This window comes from Natator depressus, chromosome 5, assembly GCF_965152275.1.
Source record: "Natator depressus isolate rNatDep1 chromosome 5, rNatDep2.hap1, whole genome shotgun sequence".
NCBI classification, from domain to species: domain Eukaryota; kingdom Metazoa; phylum Chordata; order Testudines; family Cheloniidae; genus Natator; species Natator depressus.
In genome coordinates this window covers 122,171,909-122,190,966 of record NC_134238.1, presented here as the reverse complement: position 1 = coordinate 122,190,966, position 19,058 = coordinate 122,171,909, and the positions used below count along the sequence as shown (strand labels likewise).

Genomic DNA, 19,058 nt, shown 5'->3' with positions numbered 1-19,058 from the left:
AGGGCCGGCAGTCTCCCACCACTGTATGTGACCCTTTTAACTTCGCTCATTACCAATAGTAGGTTCTCAGTTCTCCACACACCCCATTTCCTCTCAAGGCCATAGTGCCCTAACACTCTGGGTTCTTCCCTCTGTTATTTGGTCTCAGAGTCTAATGTTGCCTTGCTACTCGTCTGGCTTCCAGTGGGTATTCTCAGTGGGCTGTTGCCGCCTTCTACCTGAGAAAAGTCTCAATGGAAGAGTGTCAAATGGAGGCACCTGAAGAGATGCCTTCACCAAGGAGATGAGCTCAGCCATTCTGGAGCCCTGCCAGAAAAAAAAGTGGGTGCAAGGGGTGTGTGTGTGAGAAGAAGGGGGTGGGGTCACCTGTACAGTATACGTTTGTATAGAGCACGAGTCGGGGAGGGAATCATATTAAGCAGACAGGAATTTGAATGCAGCTGCAGTTTATTGTGACATTAAACCCTAGTTTTACACATTACAAAGCTAGGGAAAATATCAAGCTCAGGAGCACTTCCTATGTACAGAGGAAGACAGCTGTATGTATGTCCTGAGAGAAGCAGACTAGCCCTACAAGGGATGCAGTCCTGCATGACTAGTGATGCCACCCTGTAACCGGTAATACATGGTTCTGGGTAAGTGGGCCTGGGAAATGACATTTATGTTCTTTAATTCTGCAGAAGGAAGAGCTGACCTCAGTCCACCATCTGCCAAAGCAGAACTGCGGCCTCAGCGAGGAGACCCCACACTAGCTATGCAGGCAATTCAGCTGGATTCCTTCTAGCAGCAGGGGGAACCCTTCAGGCCTCCACCTTCTTTCCTTCCTCCACCATCTCATTAGGACACGGTGGGGAGTCTCCAGTGGGAGTGAAGGGTCCCACGATCCAGTCGAGGGGAATGTTCTGCATCACGTATTCCAGCAGCTCATCCAGGGACTCCTGGGCCTTGGTCACCATCTCCCGACTCTGGGCAAGGGTATGGCTGGACAGATCGTGGAAACATCCGGCACTGGAGAAGAAGGAGGCCTGTAGCTCTTCTATACTGCTCGAGACCTGCTGGGCCTTGTCCTGGACAGTGCTGGGAAGGCCCTGGATGCTGCCCAGGAGAGTAAGGCAGGTCGTTGTCAGTTGCTGGGTGAGGCTCTGGGACGTGGCTAGAGCCTGAGCTTCAACCTGCTGGAAGGAGAAAGCGAGAGATGGGAGTATCTGCAAGTTTCCCCTACAGATGTGGAGAGTTCACTGGAGCAAGTCTCTCAGGGCAAGAAGGAGGAGAATACCTTTGCGGAGTCTGGTTCCTCCTGCCCTTCCAACTTGCCCCTGCAGCACTGGAGCCACATCTGGTACAGACGGTCCTGGCCATTGTGAAGCTTCTGATCTACGGCCTGCTTGATCTGCAGGAGGAGAGGGCAGTTAGCTGGGAAGAGTAGGAGGCGGCTGGCCAGGGAAGCTCTCCCACAGCTAGGTGTGGGCAGCAGGCAGGCAGCACTACTGCAGCACTGAGCACGGGAGGCTGCAGAGACCGTGACCCACAGCAGCTACAGGGCAGGAGAGAGGGGTCGTGTTCCTACCAGGTCAATGGTTTGCTGGAGCTGGGAGAGGGCCTCCAGGGTGCTCTGCCTGGCTTGTCTCATCTTGCCCAGGGCGTGCTGGTAGGCTCGCTGGCGCAGCGTGCTCGAAAGGGAACCCAGACGCACGTAGTAACTCCGCCGCTCTGCAGGAGCCTCTCCAGGCCCTCAACGGGAGTTGTGGCAAGCTCAGCTGGAAGGGGAAAGGGGTCAGTTGGCAGCAGTGGTGCAAGTAAGGCAGTAAGGTCAGGTACGCCGCACCATTAAGACATTTGTTGCTGGTATGACGTACTGGAATGACGTTTGGTATCCAGTGAAAACTGCAGGGCTCTCAGGAACCACAGCAGCGAAAGGAGCAGAATGCTGGCACCTCCTCCGGTGTGGCTGTACCGCCCCCAGCTGGCTCCCCACCAGCCCTTCCACATAGTTCCAATTCCTGTCTGGAGTCTGTAGAGTCTCCCGCACAAGGCAGGGTGCGGTTGTTTAGGGGGAGTCACGTGCCCCCCCTGCCCTTTTGGATCCCTCCCATGAGTCGCCGTACTGGTAAGAGTTAAAATCTACTTGCACCACCGGTTGACAGGGCCAGGATACAAGGCAGGGATGCGTTCAGCCCTCCCAAAGCTTGTGACCGATGCAATCTGTCCCGGGGCACATTTGGATGCCCTGAAGCACCAACCAGTAAGGCAGCAGGTAGCTGCACAGGGAGCAGCATCAGAGCCATCAGACAGGGCGAGCAGAGGGCCCAGCATGAAGGAACTAAGGGAGGGTTAGTAGCCAAGCTAACCTGAGGGAGAGGTGGCTCTTTTGGCAACTCAGCTGTGAGCACTGTGAACAGCTGTGAGTCCAAGCCATGCCCAAAGACACCAGGGTCACATTGGTTTGTATTCAGCAGAGGGGTTCTTACCGAGCGCCTCCTCTGTCATGGGGAGGTAGTAGTCCACCAGCTGCTCAGATTTCCCCAATGCTGTGTCTATGCCACTGGCAGCCATCTGCCCCATGCTGGAGCCCATCACTGTGCTCATGCTGCTGGTCACGGCAGATTTGGTCACCTCCACGCTCTCCTGGACAGCCCCTTGGGCCACGCCCACCATGCTGGTCACTGCATCCTTGGCCTCAGTGACCATGCTGCAGACTGCATCCTTGGCACCCACCATTGTGGCACGCACGAGGTCTTGGGCATCCAAAGCCACCTAGAGGGAAAGGGGTCAGAAGACAGGTCACTGAACACCTAGCGGAAGTGAAGGGCCCACAGCCTCATCCTGCTCCAGGACCAGCCGTGACACTCCTGTGGTTACCTTCTCAATCGGCTGCTGCAGGATGGGCAGCTGCTCCTCCAGTCTGTCCAGACCCCGACAGGCATATTCATTGGCTGCTGCAACTGAAACACAACCACAGAACTCGTTCCCTTAATTCCTTCACGTGCACAGATCTCGTGGGGCTGCTAATCTGTGTACACTGGAGGACTGGTGTTCCTAAGCAAGTGTCCCAGGTTACTGATGGGAAAACCAAGGAAGAGGGGTTGGGCAAGTTGCCCAAGGCTATGGAGCCAGTCTGGGTCAGCGCCAGGTTTAGCACTCAGGAGATCCGGCTGCCAGCCATCTGTTCATCCACCCCCAGCTTCTCCTAGAGGGTTTCAGGAGTCTCCAGTGCCTGCAATGGGCTCAGATCCTTTTAGCATTGGAGCTGCTTCCTGTGCCCTCTAGCAGGTATTACTCCATGGCATTAGGTGCCATACACAGTGCATGTGGCTGTGTGGTACTGGGCCAGGCACGCACACCAGGGATTGTGCCTGGGCACTGTCTGCCTCTAGGCTGGCCCAGCTCCCCGCTCGTACCTGAGCAAGAGTCCTCACCAGCAGCTGCTGCAGCCATCAGAGCTGTTCCGCACATCGCCAATGCCTTGGCCAGATCACGTCCAGGAGCTCGCCGAGTTCAGGGGAGCAGGAGAAGGGAGTCTGTGGATTCTGTTTGCTGCCAGTTGGAGGCCAAGCTCAGTAGTGGGCCTAGAGCCACTGTAGGCTGAGCCTGTCCCCAGACCCACCTCCCCCACAGGAGTGTTCCAGCCTCCCTTCCCTTACTCACGCTGTGGCTCCAATTGGGCCAGGAGGGGCCGTGCCCCATTGATGGCAGCAGAGGTGATGGCCCTCACCCCAGTCTCTGCCACCTCACAGACACCTTTGATGGCTGGGTGGGTCTCTTTGGTGGCAGCGTAGCTGGCAGAGGCCATCTCACAGGCAGAGCTGACCAAGGGCATGCCAGCCACCCTGTCTGCTGCAGTCTGAGGGAAGGAAAGAGGAGTCAGGTGGGGAAGAGCTCCTGGCTTGTCAAGGTGCCCCTCCTGTCTCTTTCCTTCTACAACTACTGATTCTGTAGCAGACTGTCCTCAGAGCTAGGCAGTCTCCTGTCCCTGTCAGCAGGGGTTCAGTGGCCTGCCTGTGACATTCGTTACACACCCAGAAGCCTGGTCCCATTGGAACAGCTGCCTATAGTCAGCAAGGTCTCAGGAACGCTGTTTCCATCCTGGCACGCCCACCAACAAAACAGAACTGTGTCACGATCTCATTCCATCAGTGAGAGCAGGAATGGAGAGACCTTTTGTCTTTCCAAGTGCAGTCTCTCCCAATCAGGAACCATGTCTCAGTCCAGCACCCGGTACAGTGCCCCCACTGGGCATTACAATCAGCGGGATTTGCTGGTGTTCTAGTGCAGAGAGCATTCACAGGGTCACCAGTGCTGGTGCTCCTCCCGGATTCAGGGGGCACTTGTGGGCAGTGACTACGGCACTCTGAGAACTAGAACTTGGAGCATTTAGCTAGTGTTGTGGTTACGAGTCCCTGTCTCCAGCAGTGGAGACCTTCAAGCTAGAACAGCCCTGCTAGCTGCCAAGCACACCTGCCTCCCCAGGAGGGACCCACCTGTTGCTCCTCTGCCTGGATCTCCACCTCTGGTTCATTTTCCTTAGCAGACATGGTGGAGTGAGATGTCCCTGCAAGACCCAAAAAGGAATATTGAGTGGCTACAGCAGGAGCCAGTGAAATCAATGTTGTGTAGGAACACCAGGAGAGCTGCTCCCGGTCCGTTTTCTCCAAGAGCCAGACCAGGTTGTCCCCCTGTAGAAAGTCTCTCTGTACAGAGAACAGGCCAGGGCCTTAAACCTTTGATCTAAGGCAGGCTCAGAGACAGCCAGTTCCTCAAACCCAGGGATGCACTTGTAATCCACACACCTTGTGGGTATGTTCTTCTGTCCCATCTCATGGCACCAGGACCAGTTAGAGAGACAGAGATTAACGCATCAGCTCTACAGTCTTAGCTAAGAGCCTTGTGGCTTTTAGCTCATGCAGTGGAGGCTCATGCATTTAGCTCCAGAGGTCCCAGGTTTGATCCTGCCGATCACCAGTGTCTATCAGTGTTACACACTCCCAAAGCTTCTCCTCAGACTTCTAGACCCAACAATGCCTCCCAAGGGAAGCACCAGGACACCTGCAAAGCTCAGAGGCACCCTCCTAGTTTAGTCTTTTCCCAGTTAATACCAGGGCTAATTCCATTTGTCCCAGAGTACAATCACTGACAGAAGTTACCCTGCTGAAGGTAGTAGCCATTGACTACACACACAGAACACTGAATTGAGAAGGTACCACTGGTGAGCCTTCAGGGACCTCTTGAGTGAGTAGTGTAGGAGCCTCCCTGGATACTGAATTACATAGGACTATTATGATCATCTCCTTTCTGGCCTTAATATCTATGAGTCTACGTAGGAGATGCCCACTATGGCAGGCTGGTTATTTTAAAGCCAATTTAGCTGGTAAAAATACAAATATTTTCTATTGTCAGTTAAAGACTGGTCTGGTAAAGAAAGAGATTCCAGTTCAGGTAAATTGACACCATCACCCCTAGAGGCGAGAGTGAGACTACTAACTAGAAAGCTAGGGCCTTTATAGGAAGGCACCAGGCCTGTTTTCCTTTAGTGTTTCCTGCATTACCTGTTTCAGATACATATTGGTTACCCAGCACTCCAGTCTCAGCTGAATCAGCCACCTCAGTCAAGTGTTTCCACCTGTAGATCGTCATGACAAGCCAAAACTCAGACCACAACCAGAAGTCCCAATCCTCATCCCTGAGTGGGAACAGCATAGCTTAGCTCAGGTAGAATGGTGAGTGGAGAGTTTTTCATAGTCCAGGCTCTAATTTAGTTCTCCTTGTTAAATATTCTATTCTCCTCTAGGGAAGCCTCCATCTCCTGGAACATACCATTAATCCAGGCCTCCCACTCTGGAAGGCAGACAGTTTCCTTTCCTGGACTGTTTGTTCAGAAGACTCAGCTAGAAATGCTTTACACAAGTACAGCTACCAAGCACTGAAAGTAGCTAAGAACTGCCATCTAAACCCCCCAGAGCCTGAGATATAGCTTAACCACACCTCTTACCAAACTTCCACACTACTAATCCTTCACCAATACTCAGACCTCCCCCAGGTCTCAGCCATTATATTCCTGTGATGATGTCATCATGGGGCTGGACACACTTGACAGACAGCTCAGGAGACCAATCACACAGCTGCATTCTCTACTTTGCCCAGTGAGGGCTGTGAACCTCTGAAAAGTTACAGGGTTTCAGAGTTGCCAAACTTGGTTGGATGTGTTCCTGGCGGTCTCATCACATGACAATCTTTAGTTCCTGGAGACTCCAGAACGATCCTGGCGGGCTGGCAAACCTAATTTCAGATTATGAGCTGTTTGGGGCAGGCCTTTTACTCTGTGTTAAGACAGTACCTAGCACGATGGGATTCCAGTTTTGATTTTGGCTTTGAAATGCTACGGTAATACAAATAATAAGAATGCTTCATATTCTCAGAGTGCTCCAGTTGTTCCCTCTGAAGAGCGCCTTTACGCTCCATTTCCCTGGGAACATTTTCAGTGTAGGTGGTTTTTTGTCAGTAAAACAGTTCTAGGAGAGGAGAGTGCTGATAGCTGTTGTATTATTTTGCTTTCTTGCCCACTCCAGAAGAGGCTGGCGAAGTTACTCTGGCCCAGCTGGTACAAGTTGCTTCCTCAGTTCATTTATAGCTTTCCTGTTAGTTGACTTGTCCAGGGAAGAGAACGTAGCACAGGTTTTTAAAGGTATTTAGCTATTGCTCCTCTCAGCATTGCAAGGCCTAAGTGAGTTAGGCCCAGAACCGCAAAGAGAGTTAGGCTGCCCCACACTGGGCAATAAGGGGTTAAAGACTGAGTGCAGTTAGCAGTTCCAATATAAGTGTCAGTTCGATACGTGGAACCCCCAGGCTCAGGGGGCATCAGGGGAGCATTTGGGCAGATGCTGGGGGTGACACAGCCACAGGGAAGGACTAAGTGGGGAGACAAGCTCAGGGAAAAGTTTGGGGGGGTGTCAGTTATAGCCACTATGCTCGGCTCTGCCCTCTCCCCATTATCATTCCTGGCCTAGTTACTTCAGTGCCAGGGTCCTTCCCAGCCAGAGTGACAGCAGATCACACCAGGCATAACTTCGTCCCATAACCTCCCCATCACCCTTCACACAGGGAGTAAAATCAAAGCAGGGAGTGCAAATGCCTGGAGCAGCTAAGCAGAGTGACAGAGGCTTGGGGCTGAGGCAGGTGCTCACCTCACTCCTTTAAAGCAAGCCGAGATGTTCATACCCATGTGTCTGTCCCACAGAGGGATGTGAGTGGGCCTCCATCCAGACACACGATCTTCAGCTTCAGTGGCTGCAAGGGCCAGAGTGGGGCAGTGTTAGTCCCTGATTCTACAATGAGCCCTGCACAAACCAGCCCCTGCATTTACTCAGACCCCAGGAACTTCAACAGGCAGTTGGGAAGAGTAGCTGAGTTCCAGAGGGCTCTGCACAGGTGCAAGTATCCCTAGCACAGAGAGACCATTGCACGCTCAGGGCTTAGAAACCACCTTCCCATCCATAGCCCTCCCACACAGGCAGCCAGCAGAAGCAGCAAGCCCAACCATGTTAAGAGCACACTACAAGTCTTCCTACCTGGGATCTACAGCTACAATCACTAATTATCCAGAGGGTGCCACCCAGGAGAGAAAGCCAGCTGGGGGCAGGAAGCATCTTTTTCCTTTTCCCATTCCTCCTTCTAATATTCAGACCATTGGGGTGTAGCTGGTGTGATCTCTATGCTCACACCTTGGAACCTCCAACAGGCCTTTGGATTAAATACCTGAGCCTGTTGGTGGATCATCCTGGGGTTTGCTGAAATAACCCACTGCTCCTTGAGCCATAAGTACTGCATCCGGTGGGTTAGTCGGTTACTGTATTTGCTTTATATAATTTAAGACTGGTCCAGCACCAGTTACTATAGGGTATCTTACCTCTGACCCTAGCCGGGCATATGTTACAACCACTCCTTCTCTACGGAAGGATTAGCTGCAGGGGCTGCGCTCGGGAAATGCAGGCTGCAATGTTCTTCATGGTGTAAAGAAAATCCAGCTACTACTTCTATCCAAGTTTGAAGCCAATGTCTGCTGAGGTGAAATCCATTCATTCACCTCACACATTTTATTAGATGTGGACTAAAGAGCGTCCTTGGGCTTGAGCACTGAAGTCCCATTTGCTGAACAGCACTACTAAAGTCTGCACTTACTCTTCCATGTCCCTAGAAGGAGCAGGCTATGACCTTCACTCACCCCAGCAGGGCTCCACCTAGCGAGTGCTCTTACTCACTCTTCCCCCTGAGTGTGTTGTAGGGGCCTTTGTTAATCCAGAACACAGCAGGGTTTGTAACACACCTCCAGTTGCAGAGGCAGGTTAGCCTGTCAGTCAGGCAGTTTCTGACTTTGAAGAGCTTGCAATCCCCAGTCCTTTGGAGTACAAGCCAGGCCCTGTCCAATGAGATGAGGAATAACCAGCCATAGGAGCTGCTTCCATCACCACTATGGTTACTAGTCTCCATCCTTGAGAGCAACACAGCCATTCCTGCTCATGGTGCTGTTGTAGTGCTGAACCCAGGAGACATGGTCTTGCCTGAAGCTTTTTAGTAGCTCAAGCCTGAGTTAGGGTAAGCAACAGTGATGGAGCTGCCTAGATGCCACTACCCACTTGTGACTTCAAGCACAGACACAAGCTCTCAGGAAAATGCATTACAAGCCCAGCACTGGTCCCATCATGGATCTCCCACAACCCTGAGCCACGTGCCTGTACGGTTATTGGCCTGGCTAGGTTTACACTAGGCAGTAGGAAAGGTTAGGCAGGTGCCTGGCTAATAGCCAGCCTGCGTCCTTCCTCCCTGCTGATATCCATGCTTCAGCAAGACTATCTGCTGCTCTATTTCTTGCAGCTAGTCTCCCTGTGCGTGTGCGCGTGTGTGTGCAGGGGTGCATTTTGACAACTCCAGGCAACTGGGATTTAACAATTCACCATCTCTTTTCCTGGGCACTTCCAACCTGTTGAGCTTCTTGCACTGGATTAGAGGCAAGGGCCGGCAGTCTCCCACCACTGTATGTGACCCTTTTAACTTCGCTCATTACCAATAGTAGGTTCTCAGCTCTCCACACACCCCATTTCCTCTGAAGGCCATAGTGCCCTAACACCCTGGGTTCTTCCCTCTGTTAGTTGGTCTCAGAGTCTGGCTTCCAGTGTGTAGTAAGGCAACACTACAGACGAGTGTTCTCAATGGGCTGTTGCCGCCGTCTACCTGAGAAAAGTCTCAAAGGAAGAGTGTCAAATGGAGGCACCTGAAGAGATGCCTTTACCAAGGAGATGAGCTCAGCCATTCTGGAGCCCTGCCGGAAACAAAAGTGGGTGCAAGGGGGGTGTGTGTGTGTGTGAGAGAAGAGGGGGATGGGGTCGCCTGTACAGTACTCTGTACAAACGTATACGAGTCGGGGAGGGAATCACATTAAGCAGACAGGAATTTGAATACAGTTGCAGTTTATTGTGACATCAAACCCTAGTTTTACCTAGTACAAAGCTAGTAAAAATATCGAGCTGAGGAGCACTTCCTATGTACAGAGGAAGACAGCTGTATGTATGTCCTGAGAGAAGCAGGACTAGCCCTGCAAGGGATGCCGTCCTGCATGACTAGTGAGGCCACCCTGTAACAAATGGTTCTGGGGAAGTGTGCCTGGGAAAGGACATTCAGGTTCTTTAATTCTGCAGAAGGAAGAGCCGACATCAGTCCACCGTCTGCCAAAGCCGAACTGCAGCCTTAGTGAGGAGGCCCCACACTAGCTATGCAGGCAATTCAGCTGGATTCCTTCCAGCAGCAGGGGGAACCCTTCAGGCCTCCAGCTTCTTTCCTTCCTCCACCATCTCATCAGGACATGGTGGGGAGTCTCCAGCAGGAGTGAAGGGTCCCACGATCCAGTCCAGGGGAATGTTCTGCATCACATATTCCAGCAGCTCCCCCAGGGACTCCTGGGCCTTGGTTACGATCTCCCGACTCCGGGCAAGGGCACTGCTGGACAGATCCTGGAAACAGCCGGCACTGGAGAAGGAGGCCTGGAGCTCTTCTATACTGCTCGAGACCTGCTGGGCCTTGTCCTGGATAGTGCTGGGAAGGCCCTGGATGCTGCCCAGGAGAGTAAGGCAGGTGGTTTTCAGTTGCTGGGTGAGGCTCTGGGACGTGGCTAGAGCCTGAGCTTCAACCTGATGGAAGGAGAAAGAGAGACTGGAGTATCTGCAAGTTTCCCCTACACATGGGGGGATTTCACTGGAGCAAGGCTGGCAGGGCGAGAAGGAGAATACCTTTGTGGAGTCTGGTTCCTCCTGCCCTTCCAACTTCCCCCTGCAGCACTGGAGCCACATCTGGTACAGACAGTCCTGGCCATTGTGAAGCTTCTGATCTACAGCCTGCTTGGCATGGTTGATCTGCAGGAGGAGAGGGCAGTTAGCTGGGAAGAGCAGGAGGCGGCTGGCCAGGGAAGCTCTCCCACAGCTAGGTGTGGGCAGCAGGCAGGCAGCACTACTGCAGCACTGAGCACGGGAGGCTGCAGAGACCGTGACCCACAGCAGCTACAGGGCAGCGGAGAGGGGTCGTGTTCCTACCAGGTCAATGATTTGCTGGAGCTGGGAGAGGGCCTCCAGGGTGCGCTGCCTGGCTTGTCTCATCTTGCCCAGGGCGTGCTGGTAGGCTCGCTGGCGCAGCGTGCTCGACAGGGAACCCAGACGCACGTAGTAACTCCGCTGCTCTGCAGGAGCCTCTCCAGGCCCCTCAAGGGGAGTTGTGGCAAGCTCAGCTGGAAGGGGGAAGGGGTCAGTTGGCAGCAGTGGTGCAAGCAAGCCAGTAAGGTCTTAATGGTGCGGCGTACCTGACATTTGTTGCTGGTATGTGTAGCCAGACAGCCAGCCCCCCATCTCAGACCAGCATTGCTGGAAACACACGGGAGCCAAAAACCACAGGACACTTAACATGAATTCCAGCACAGCCTTTGAAGCTGAGAGAAGCACAGGTGTGCTGCTACAATGTGCCACTGGGAACATATACAACAATTGGGCTCACAGCAGGCAGAGGCGCTGTGACAGACATGGCTCTTAGCCCCTACTAAAAACAGCATGATGCACACACAACAACATCCTAGGTGGGAAAATATTTACCCTAATAAAAGGAATGTCCAGTAGTTGACACTTATTGTTTCTCTCCCTTGCAAGTGTAAACTACTCTTGCGAGAGCTGGCGTCACCCAGATAGACCAGCCCCAATTTGGCACAAGAAAGGAGAAAGAGAATAAAGGAGTACAGAGGTATAAGTAGGGGACCTACAGCACCATGATTTTTGAGTGCTTTTCACTATCTATCTGCTGGTCAGATAAGTGACAGCCTCCCAAGGCTTCTGCAGCTAAGAGGGTCCCTAAGCCTTGTCCCTTATTCGTCTTTCCGCGGAATTGAGTGACCGATCCTGGCTTGGCACCGCTGGAATCGAGAGATGCAAGGAGGGTAAGAAGCACGCACACCTGATCTCCTATCTTTAGTGTACACATATTTTGAAATAGAGCTCTAGACTTTGTTTTCTTTCTTTGGGATTGTAGCTTCAGTTTTGTAACTTGTTTGTGTGTGTAACATCTCTACATTTAAATAAGTAGGCACTAGCAATTTTGTAACCACATGATTAGAATCTAGTTTAATAAATTTTGGTAACCATTTGTGCATAAGCCTGACTTGTTTCTCTGGTTTACTGTGAAGCAGCCAACACAATTAAAGAACCTCAGCCGTTTTGGCTATAAAGCCTGGCCATTAGGTGAGAGTACTAAGAGCCTAGCGTTGAGTTGTGCCGCCTCCACGGGGCAGACTCTTGGGGCACCTGTCAGTCAATCCTGACTGCCCGCTGCGAAGGAGCTCTGAGCTCTAGCAGTTAACGTCACGGGTGGTTAGGACCTTGGGGCATCCGTCAGCCTAGCCCGGGCTGCCCACCGCAAAGGGACAGTGCGTCCTAGCGGTTAAAGTCACGGATGGTATAAACGGGCATAGCTGGCACCTCACCAAACATCCCTGGCCATCGGCTAACAGTATGACGTACTGGAATGACGTTCAGTATCCACTGAAAACTGCAGGGCTCTCAGGAACCGCAGCAGCGAAAGGAGCAGAATGCTGGCAGCTCCTCCGGTGTGGCTGTACCGCCCCCAGCTGGCCCCCCCACCAGCCCTTCCACGTAGTTGCATCTCCTGTCTGGGGTCTGTAGGGCCCCCCTGCACAAGGCAGGGTGGGGTCATTTGGGGGGGAATCATGTGCCCCCCCCCCCCGACTTTAGGGTCCCTCCCATGAGTCGCTGTACTGGTAATAATTAAAATCTACTTGCACCACCAGTTGGCAGGGCCAGGATACAAGGCAGGGATGTGTTCAGCCCTCCCAAAGCTTGTGACCGATGGAATCTTTCCCAGGGCAGGTTTGAATGCTCTGCAGCACCGACCAGTAAGGCAGCGGGAAGCTGCACAGGGAGCAGCGTCAGAGCCAGACGACATGGCTAGCAGAGGGCCCAACAAGAAGGAACAAGGGGAGGGCTAGTAGCCAAGCTAAGTTGCAAGGAAGCCTGAAGGAGAGGTGGCTCTTTTGGCAGATCAGCTGTGAACACCGAGTCCAAGCCACGCCCCAAGACACCAGGGTCACATTGGTTTGTATTCAGGAGAGGGGATCTTACCAAGCTCCTCCTCTGTCATGGGGAGACAGTAGTCCACCAGCTGCTCAGATTTCCCCAATGCTGTGTCTATGCCACTCGCAGCCATCTGCCCCATAGTGGAGGCCATCACTGTGCTCATGCTGCTGGTCACAGCGGATTTGGTCACCTCCACGCTCTCCTGGACAGCCCCTTGGGCCACGCCCACCATGCTGGTCACTGCATCCTTGGCCTCAGTGACCGTGCTGCAGACTGCATCCTGGGCACCCACCACTGTGGCACGCACAAGGTCTTGGGCATCCAAAGCCACCTAGAGGAAAAGGGGTCAGAAGAGAGGTCACTGAACACCTAGCGGAAGTGAAGGGCCCACAGCCTCATCCTGTTCCAGGACCAGCCATGACACTCCTGTGGTTACCTTCTCAATCGGCTGCTGCAGGATGGGCAGCTGCTCCTCCCGTCTGTCCAGACCCCGACAGGCATATTCATTGGCTGCTGCAACTGAAACACAACCACAGAACTCGTTCCCTTAATTCCTTCACGTGCACAGATCTCGTGGGGCTGCTAATCTGTGTACACTGGAGGACTGGTGTTCCAAAGCAAATATCCCCAGGTTACTGATGAGAAAGCCAAGGAAGAGGGGTTGGGCAAGTTGCCCAAGGCTATGGAGCCAGTCTGGGTCAGCGTCAGGCTTAGCACTCAGGAGATCCGGCTGCCAGCCATCTGTTCATCCACCCCCAGCTTCTCCTAGAGGGTTTCAGGAGTCTCCAGTGCCTGCAATGGGCTCAGATCCCTTCAGCATTGGAGCTGCTTCCTTTGCCCTCTAGCAGGTATTGCTCCATGGCATTAGGTGCCATACACAGTGCATGTGGCTGTGTGGTACTGGGCCAGCCACGCACACCAGGGATTGTGCCTGGGCACTGCCTGCCTCTAGGCTGGCCCAGCTCAGCACCGGTACCTGAGCAAGAGTCCCCACTAGCAGCTGCTGCAGCCGTCAGAGCCGCTCCGCGCAAGGCCAATGCCTTGGCCAGATCACGTCCAGGAGCTAGCCGAGTTCAGGGGAGCATGAGAAGGGAGTCTGGATTCTGTTTGCTGCCAGTTGGAGGCCAAGCTCAGTAGTGGGCCTAGAGCCACTGTAGGCTGAGCCTGCCCCCAGACCCACCTCCCCCACCACACACCCACGAGTGTTCCAGCCTCCCCTCCCTTACTCACGCTGTGGCTCCAGCTGGTCCAGGATGGGCCGTGCCCCGGTGATGGCAGCAGACGTGATGGCCCTCACCCCTGTCTCTGCCACCTCACAGACCGCTTTGATGGCTGGGTGGGTCTCTTTGGTGGCAGCGTAGCTGGCAGAGGCCATCTCACAGGCAGAGCTGACCAAGGGCAGGCCAGCCACCCTGTCCCCTGCAGTCTGAGGGAGGGAAAGAGGAGTCAGCTGAGGAAGAGCTCCTGGCTTGTCAAGGTGCCCCTCCTGTCTCTTTCCCTCTACAACTACTGATTCTGCAGGAGACAGTCCTCAGAGTTAGGCAGTCTCCTGTCCCTGTCAGCAGGGGTTCAGTGGCCTGCCTGTGACATTAGTTACACACCCAGAAGCCTGGTCCCACTGGAACAGCTGCCTATATTCAGCAAGGTCTCAGGAACGCCGTTTCCATCCTGGCACGCCCACCAACAAAACAGAACTGTGTCACGATCTCGTTCCATCAATGAGAGCAGGAATGGAGAGACCTTTTGTCTTTCCAAGTGCAGTCTCTCCCAATCAGGAACCATGTCTCGGTCCAGCACCCGGTACAGTGCCCCCACTGGGCATTGCTATCAGCGGGATTTGCCGGTGTTTTAGTGCAGAGAGCATTCACAGGGTCACCAGTGCTGGTGCTCCTCCTGGATTCAAGGGGCACTTGTGGGCAGTGACTACGGCACTCTGAGAACTAGAACTTGGAGCATTAGCTAGTATTGTGGTTACGAGTCCCTGTCTCCAGCAGTGGAGACATTCAAGCTAGAACAGACCTGCCAGCTGCCAAGCACACCTGCCTCCCCAGGAGGGACCCACCTGTTGCTCCTCTGCCTGGATCTCCACCTGTGGTTCATTTTCCTTAGCAGACATGGTGGAGTGAGATGTCCCTGCAAGACCCAAAAAGGAATATTGAGTGGCTACAGCAGGAACCAGTGAAATCAATGTGTGTAGGAACACCAAGAGAGCTGCTCCTGGTCCGTTTTCTCCAAGAGCCAGACCAGGTTGTCCCCCTGCAGTAAGTCTCTCTGTACAGAGAACAGGCCAGGGCCTTAAACCTTTGATCTAAGGCAGGCTCAGAGACAGCCAGTTCCTCAAGTCCAGGGATGCACTTGTAATCCACACACCTTGTGGGTGTGTTCTTCTGTCCCATCTCGTAGCACCAGAACCAGTTAGAGAGGCAGAGATTAACGCATCGGCTTTACAGTCTTAGCTAAGAGCCTTATGGCTTTTAGCTCATGCAGCAGAGGCTCATGCATTTAGCTCCAGAAGTCCCAGGTTTGATCCTGCCCATCACCAGGGTCTGTTGGTGTTACACACTCCCAAAGCTTCTCCTCAGACTTCTGGACCCAACAATGCCTCCCAAGGGGAGCACCAGGACACCTGCAAAGCTCAGAGGCACCCTCCTAGTTTCGTCTTTTCCCAGGTTATACCAGGGATAATTCCATTTGTCCCAGAGTACAATCACTGACAGAAGTTACCCTGCTGACGATAGTAGCCAGTGACTACACACACAGAACACTGAATTGAGAAGATATCATTGGTGAGCCTTCAGGGACCTCTAGAGTGAGTAGTGTAGGAGTCTCCCTGGATACTGAATTACATAGGAGATGATCATAATGGTCCCTTCTGACCTTAGTGTCTAAGAGTCTACATAGGAGATGCCCACTACAGCAGCCAATTTAGCTAGTAAAAATACAAATATTTTCTATTGTCAGTTAGAGACTGGTCTGGTAAAGAAAGAGATTCCAGTTCAGGGAAATTGACACCATCACCCCTAGAGAGGAGAGTGAGACCACTAACTAGAAAGCTAGGGCCAGGAAACATTTCCCTTATGGGAAGGCACCAGGCCTGTTTTCCTTTAGTGTTTCCTGCATTATCTGTTTCAGATACATATTGATGACCCAGTACTCCAATCTCAGCTGAATCAGCCACCTCAGTCAAGTGTTATCACCTGCAAATCTTTAGGACAAGCCAGAACTCAGACCACAGCCAGAAGTCCCAATCCCCATCCCTGAATGGGAACAGCATAGCTTAGCTCAGGTAGAGAGGTGAGTGGAGAGTTTTCCCATAGTCCAAGCCCTAATTTAATTCTCCTTGTTAAATATTCTATTCTTCTCTAGGGAAGCCTCCACTTCTTAGAACATACCATTAATTAAAGCCTCCCAGTCTGGAAGGCAGATAGTCCAGGGAAGGAAACTGTTTGCTCAGAAGACTCAGCTAGAAATGCTTTACACAAGAACAGCTACCAAGAACTGAAAGTAGCTGAGAGCTTGTGACCATTCAATCCTAGCCACTACTGACCATCAGGCAAGACATTGGGTCATACTCTGGGTAAGAAAAAGCCCCCATCTAAACACCCCCAGAACTTAAGACATAGCATAAAGATTAAGCACACATCTTACCAAACTTCCACACTACTAATCCTTTGCCGATACTTGGATTTACCCCCCCTCAGCCATTATATTCCTGTGATGATGTCATCATGGGGCTGGACACACTTGACAGACAGCTCTGGAGACCAATCACACAGCTGCATTCTCTACTTTGCCCAGTGAGGGCTGTGAGCCTCTGAAAAGTTACAGGGCTTCAGAGTTGCCAATCTTGCTTGGATGTGTTCCTGGAGGTCCCATCACATGACAATCTTTAATTAAAGATTAATCTTTAATTCCTGGAGAGTTCAGGACAATCCTGGAGGGCTGGAAACCTAGTTTCAGATTATGAGCTGTTTGGGGCAGGCCTTTTACTCTGTGTTAAGACAGTACCTAGCACGATGGGATTCCAGTTCTGATTTTGGCTTCGAAATGCTACGGTAATACAAATAATAAGAATGCTTCATATTCTCAGAGTGCTCCAGCTGTTCTCTCTGAAGAGCGCCTTTACACTCCTTTTCCCTGGTAACATTTTCAGTGTAGAAGGTTTTTTGTCAGTAAAACCATCTAAGAGAGGAGAGTGCTGATAGCTGTTGTATTATTTTCCTTTGTTGCCCACTCCAGAAGAGGCTGGCGAAGTTATTCTGGCCCAGCTGGTACAAGTTGCTTCCTCAGTTCATTTATAGCTTTCCTGTTGGTTGACTTGTCCAGGGAAGAGAACATGGCACAGATTTTTAAAGGTATTTAGCTATTGCTCCTCTCAGCATTGCAAGGCCTAAGTGAGTTAGGCCCAGAACCGCAAAGAGAGTTAGTTGCCCCACACTGGGCAATAAGGGGTTAAAGACTGAGTGCAGTGAGCAGTTCCAATATAAGTGTCAGTTCGATACATGGAACCCCCAGGCTCAGGGGGCATCAGGGGAGCATTTGGGCAGATGCTGGGGGTGACACCGCCACAGGGAAGCACTAAGTGGGGAGACAAGCTCAGGGCAAAGTTTGGGGGGGGGGGTGTCAGTTATAGCCACTATGCTCGGCTCTGCCCTCTCCCCATTATCATTCCTGGCCTAGTTACTTCAGTACCAGGGTCCTTCCCAGCCAGCGTGACAGCAGATCACGCCAGGCATAACTTCGTCCCATAACTTCCCCATCACCCTTCACACAGGGAGTAAAATCAAAGCAGGGAGTGCAAATGCCTGGAGCAGCTGAGCAGAGTGACAGTGGCCTGTGGCTGAGGCAGGTGCTCACCTCACTCCTTTAAAGCAAGCCGAGATGTTCATACCCATGTGTCTGTCCCACAGAGGGACGTGGGTGGGCCTCCATCCAGACACACGATCTTCAGCTTCAGTGGCTGCCAGGGCCAGAGTTAGTCCCTGATTCTGCAATGAGCCCTGCACAAACCAGCCCCTGCATTTACTCAGACCCCAGGAACTTCAACAGGCAGTTGGGAAGAGTAGCTGAGTTCCAGAGGGCTCTGCACAGGTGCAAGTATCCCTAGCACAGAGAGACCATTGCATGCTCAGGACTTAGAAACCACCTTCCCATCCATAGCCCTCCCACACAGGCAGCCAGCAGAAGCAGCAAGCCCAACCATGTTGAGAGCACACTACAAGTCTTCCTACCTGGGATCTACAGCTACAATCACTAATTATCCAGAGGGTGCCACCCAGGAGAGAAAGCCAGCTGGGGGCAGGCAGCATCTCTTTCCTTTTCCCATTCCTCCTTCTAATATTCAGACCATTGGGGTGTAGCTGGTGTGATCTCTATGCTCACACCTTGGATCCTCCAACAGGCCTTTGGATTAAACACTCGAGCCCGTTGGTTTGGGGTTTGCTGAAATAACTCACTGCTCCTTGTGCCATAAATACTGCACCCAGTGGGTTAGTCAGTCACTGCATTTGCTTTATATAACTTGAGACTGGGGCAGCAACATTTTCGATCAGGTTTCTATGGTCTGACCCTGGCCTGGGGATGTGCTAGAACCGCTCCTTCTCTACGGAAAGATTAGCTGCAGGGGCTGCGCTCAGGAAACGTAGGCTGCAATGTTCTTCATGCTGTAAAGAAAATCCAGCTCCCACTTCTATCCAAGTTTGAAGCTAATATCTGTTGATGTGAAATCCACTCATTGACATCACACATTTTATTAGACTTGGACTAAAGAGGAAAGAGCTTCACTGGGCTTGAACACAGAAGTCACGTTAGCTGACCAGCACTCCTGAAGTCTGCACTTACTCTTCCATATCCCTAAAAGGAGCAGGCTAGGACCTTTACTCACCCCAGCAGGGCTCCACCTAGCTAGTGTGTTGGAGGGTCCTCTGTTAATCCAGAACACAGCAGGGTATGTAACACACTTCCAGTTACACAGGCAAATTAGCCTCAGTGATCGCTCCCTGTCAATTAGGGAGTTTCTGACTTTTCTGCAGAAAAGGACCTCGAGGTTACAGTGGACAAGAAGCTGGCTATGAGTCAACAGTGTGCCCTTGTTGCCAAGATGGCCAATGACATTTTGGGCTGTGTAAATAGGGGCATTGCCAGCAAATCGACAGACATGATTGTTCCCCTCTATTCTACATTGGTGAGGCCTCATCTGGAGTACTATCTCCAGTTTTGGGCCCTACGATACAAAAAGGATGTGAAAAAATTGGAAAGTGCCCAGCAGAGGGCAACAAAAATGTTTAGGGGACTGGAACACATGACTTATGAGGAGAGGTTGAGGAAACTGGAATTGTTTAGTCTGCAGAAGAGAAGAATGGGGGGGGGGGGGCGGGATTTGATAGCTGCTTTCAACTACCTGAGAGGGAGTTCCAAAGAGGATGGGTCTAGACTGTTCTCAGT

General features: G+C 52.3%; 2 protein-coding genes across 2 annotated transcripts; both read right to left on the bottom strand.

Moving 5' to 3' along the window:
• Window positions 1-800: 800 nt before the first annotated feature.
• On the bottom strand, window positions 801-8,180 carry LOC141988003 (perilipin-3-like). Its single transcript, XM_074953826.1, is given in 10 exon segments — window positions 801-1,175; window positions 1,277-1,390; window positions 1,568-1,734; window positions 1,737-1,757; window positions 2,469-2,754; window positions 2,860-2,942; window positions 3,646-3,841; window positions 4,479-4,579; window positions 5,987-6,036; window positions 8,173-8,180. Coding segments are annotated over 10 exon segments (1,401 nt in total).
• Window positions 8,181-9,806: 1,626 nt separating this feature from the next.
• LOC141987091 (perilipin-3-like) lies at window positions 9,807-16,302 on the bottom strand. Its single transcript, XM_074952133.1, has 8 exons — window positions 16,263-16,302; window positions 14,677-14,777; window positions 13,845-14,040; window positions 13,051-13,133; window positions 12,660-12,945; window positions 10,575-10,765; window positions 10,275-10,397; window positions 9,807-10,175 (listed from the first exon to the last, which is right to left on the bottom strand). Exons 2-8 carry the CDS (start codon window positions 14,728-14,730, stop codon window positions 9,807-9,809), a joined length of 1,302 nt encoding a protein of 433 aa, XP_074808234.1. The 5' UTR covers window positions 14,731-14,777; window positions 16,263-16,302.
• Between the last annotated feature and the right edge of the window lie 2,756 nt (window positions 16,303-19,058).

Bases quoted from the DNA above. Each gene is read 5' to 3' on its own strand.
- LOC141987091 (XM_074952133.1), bottom strand. From the start codon at position 14,730: ATGTCTGCTAAGGAAAATGAACCACAGGTGGAGATCCAGGCAGAGGAG. The intron at 13,134-13,844 runs GTGAGTAAGGGA...GTTGTGTTTCAG, and splicing joins GGACCAGCTGGAGCCACAGC to TTGCAGCAGCCAATGAATAT. The intron at 10,766-12,659 runs GTAAGATCCCCT...TCCCCCTTCCAG, and splicing joins CATGACAGAGGAGGAGCTTG to CTGAGCTTGCCACAACTCCC.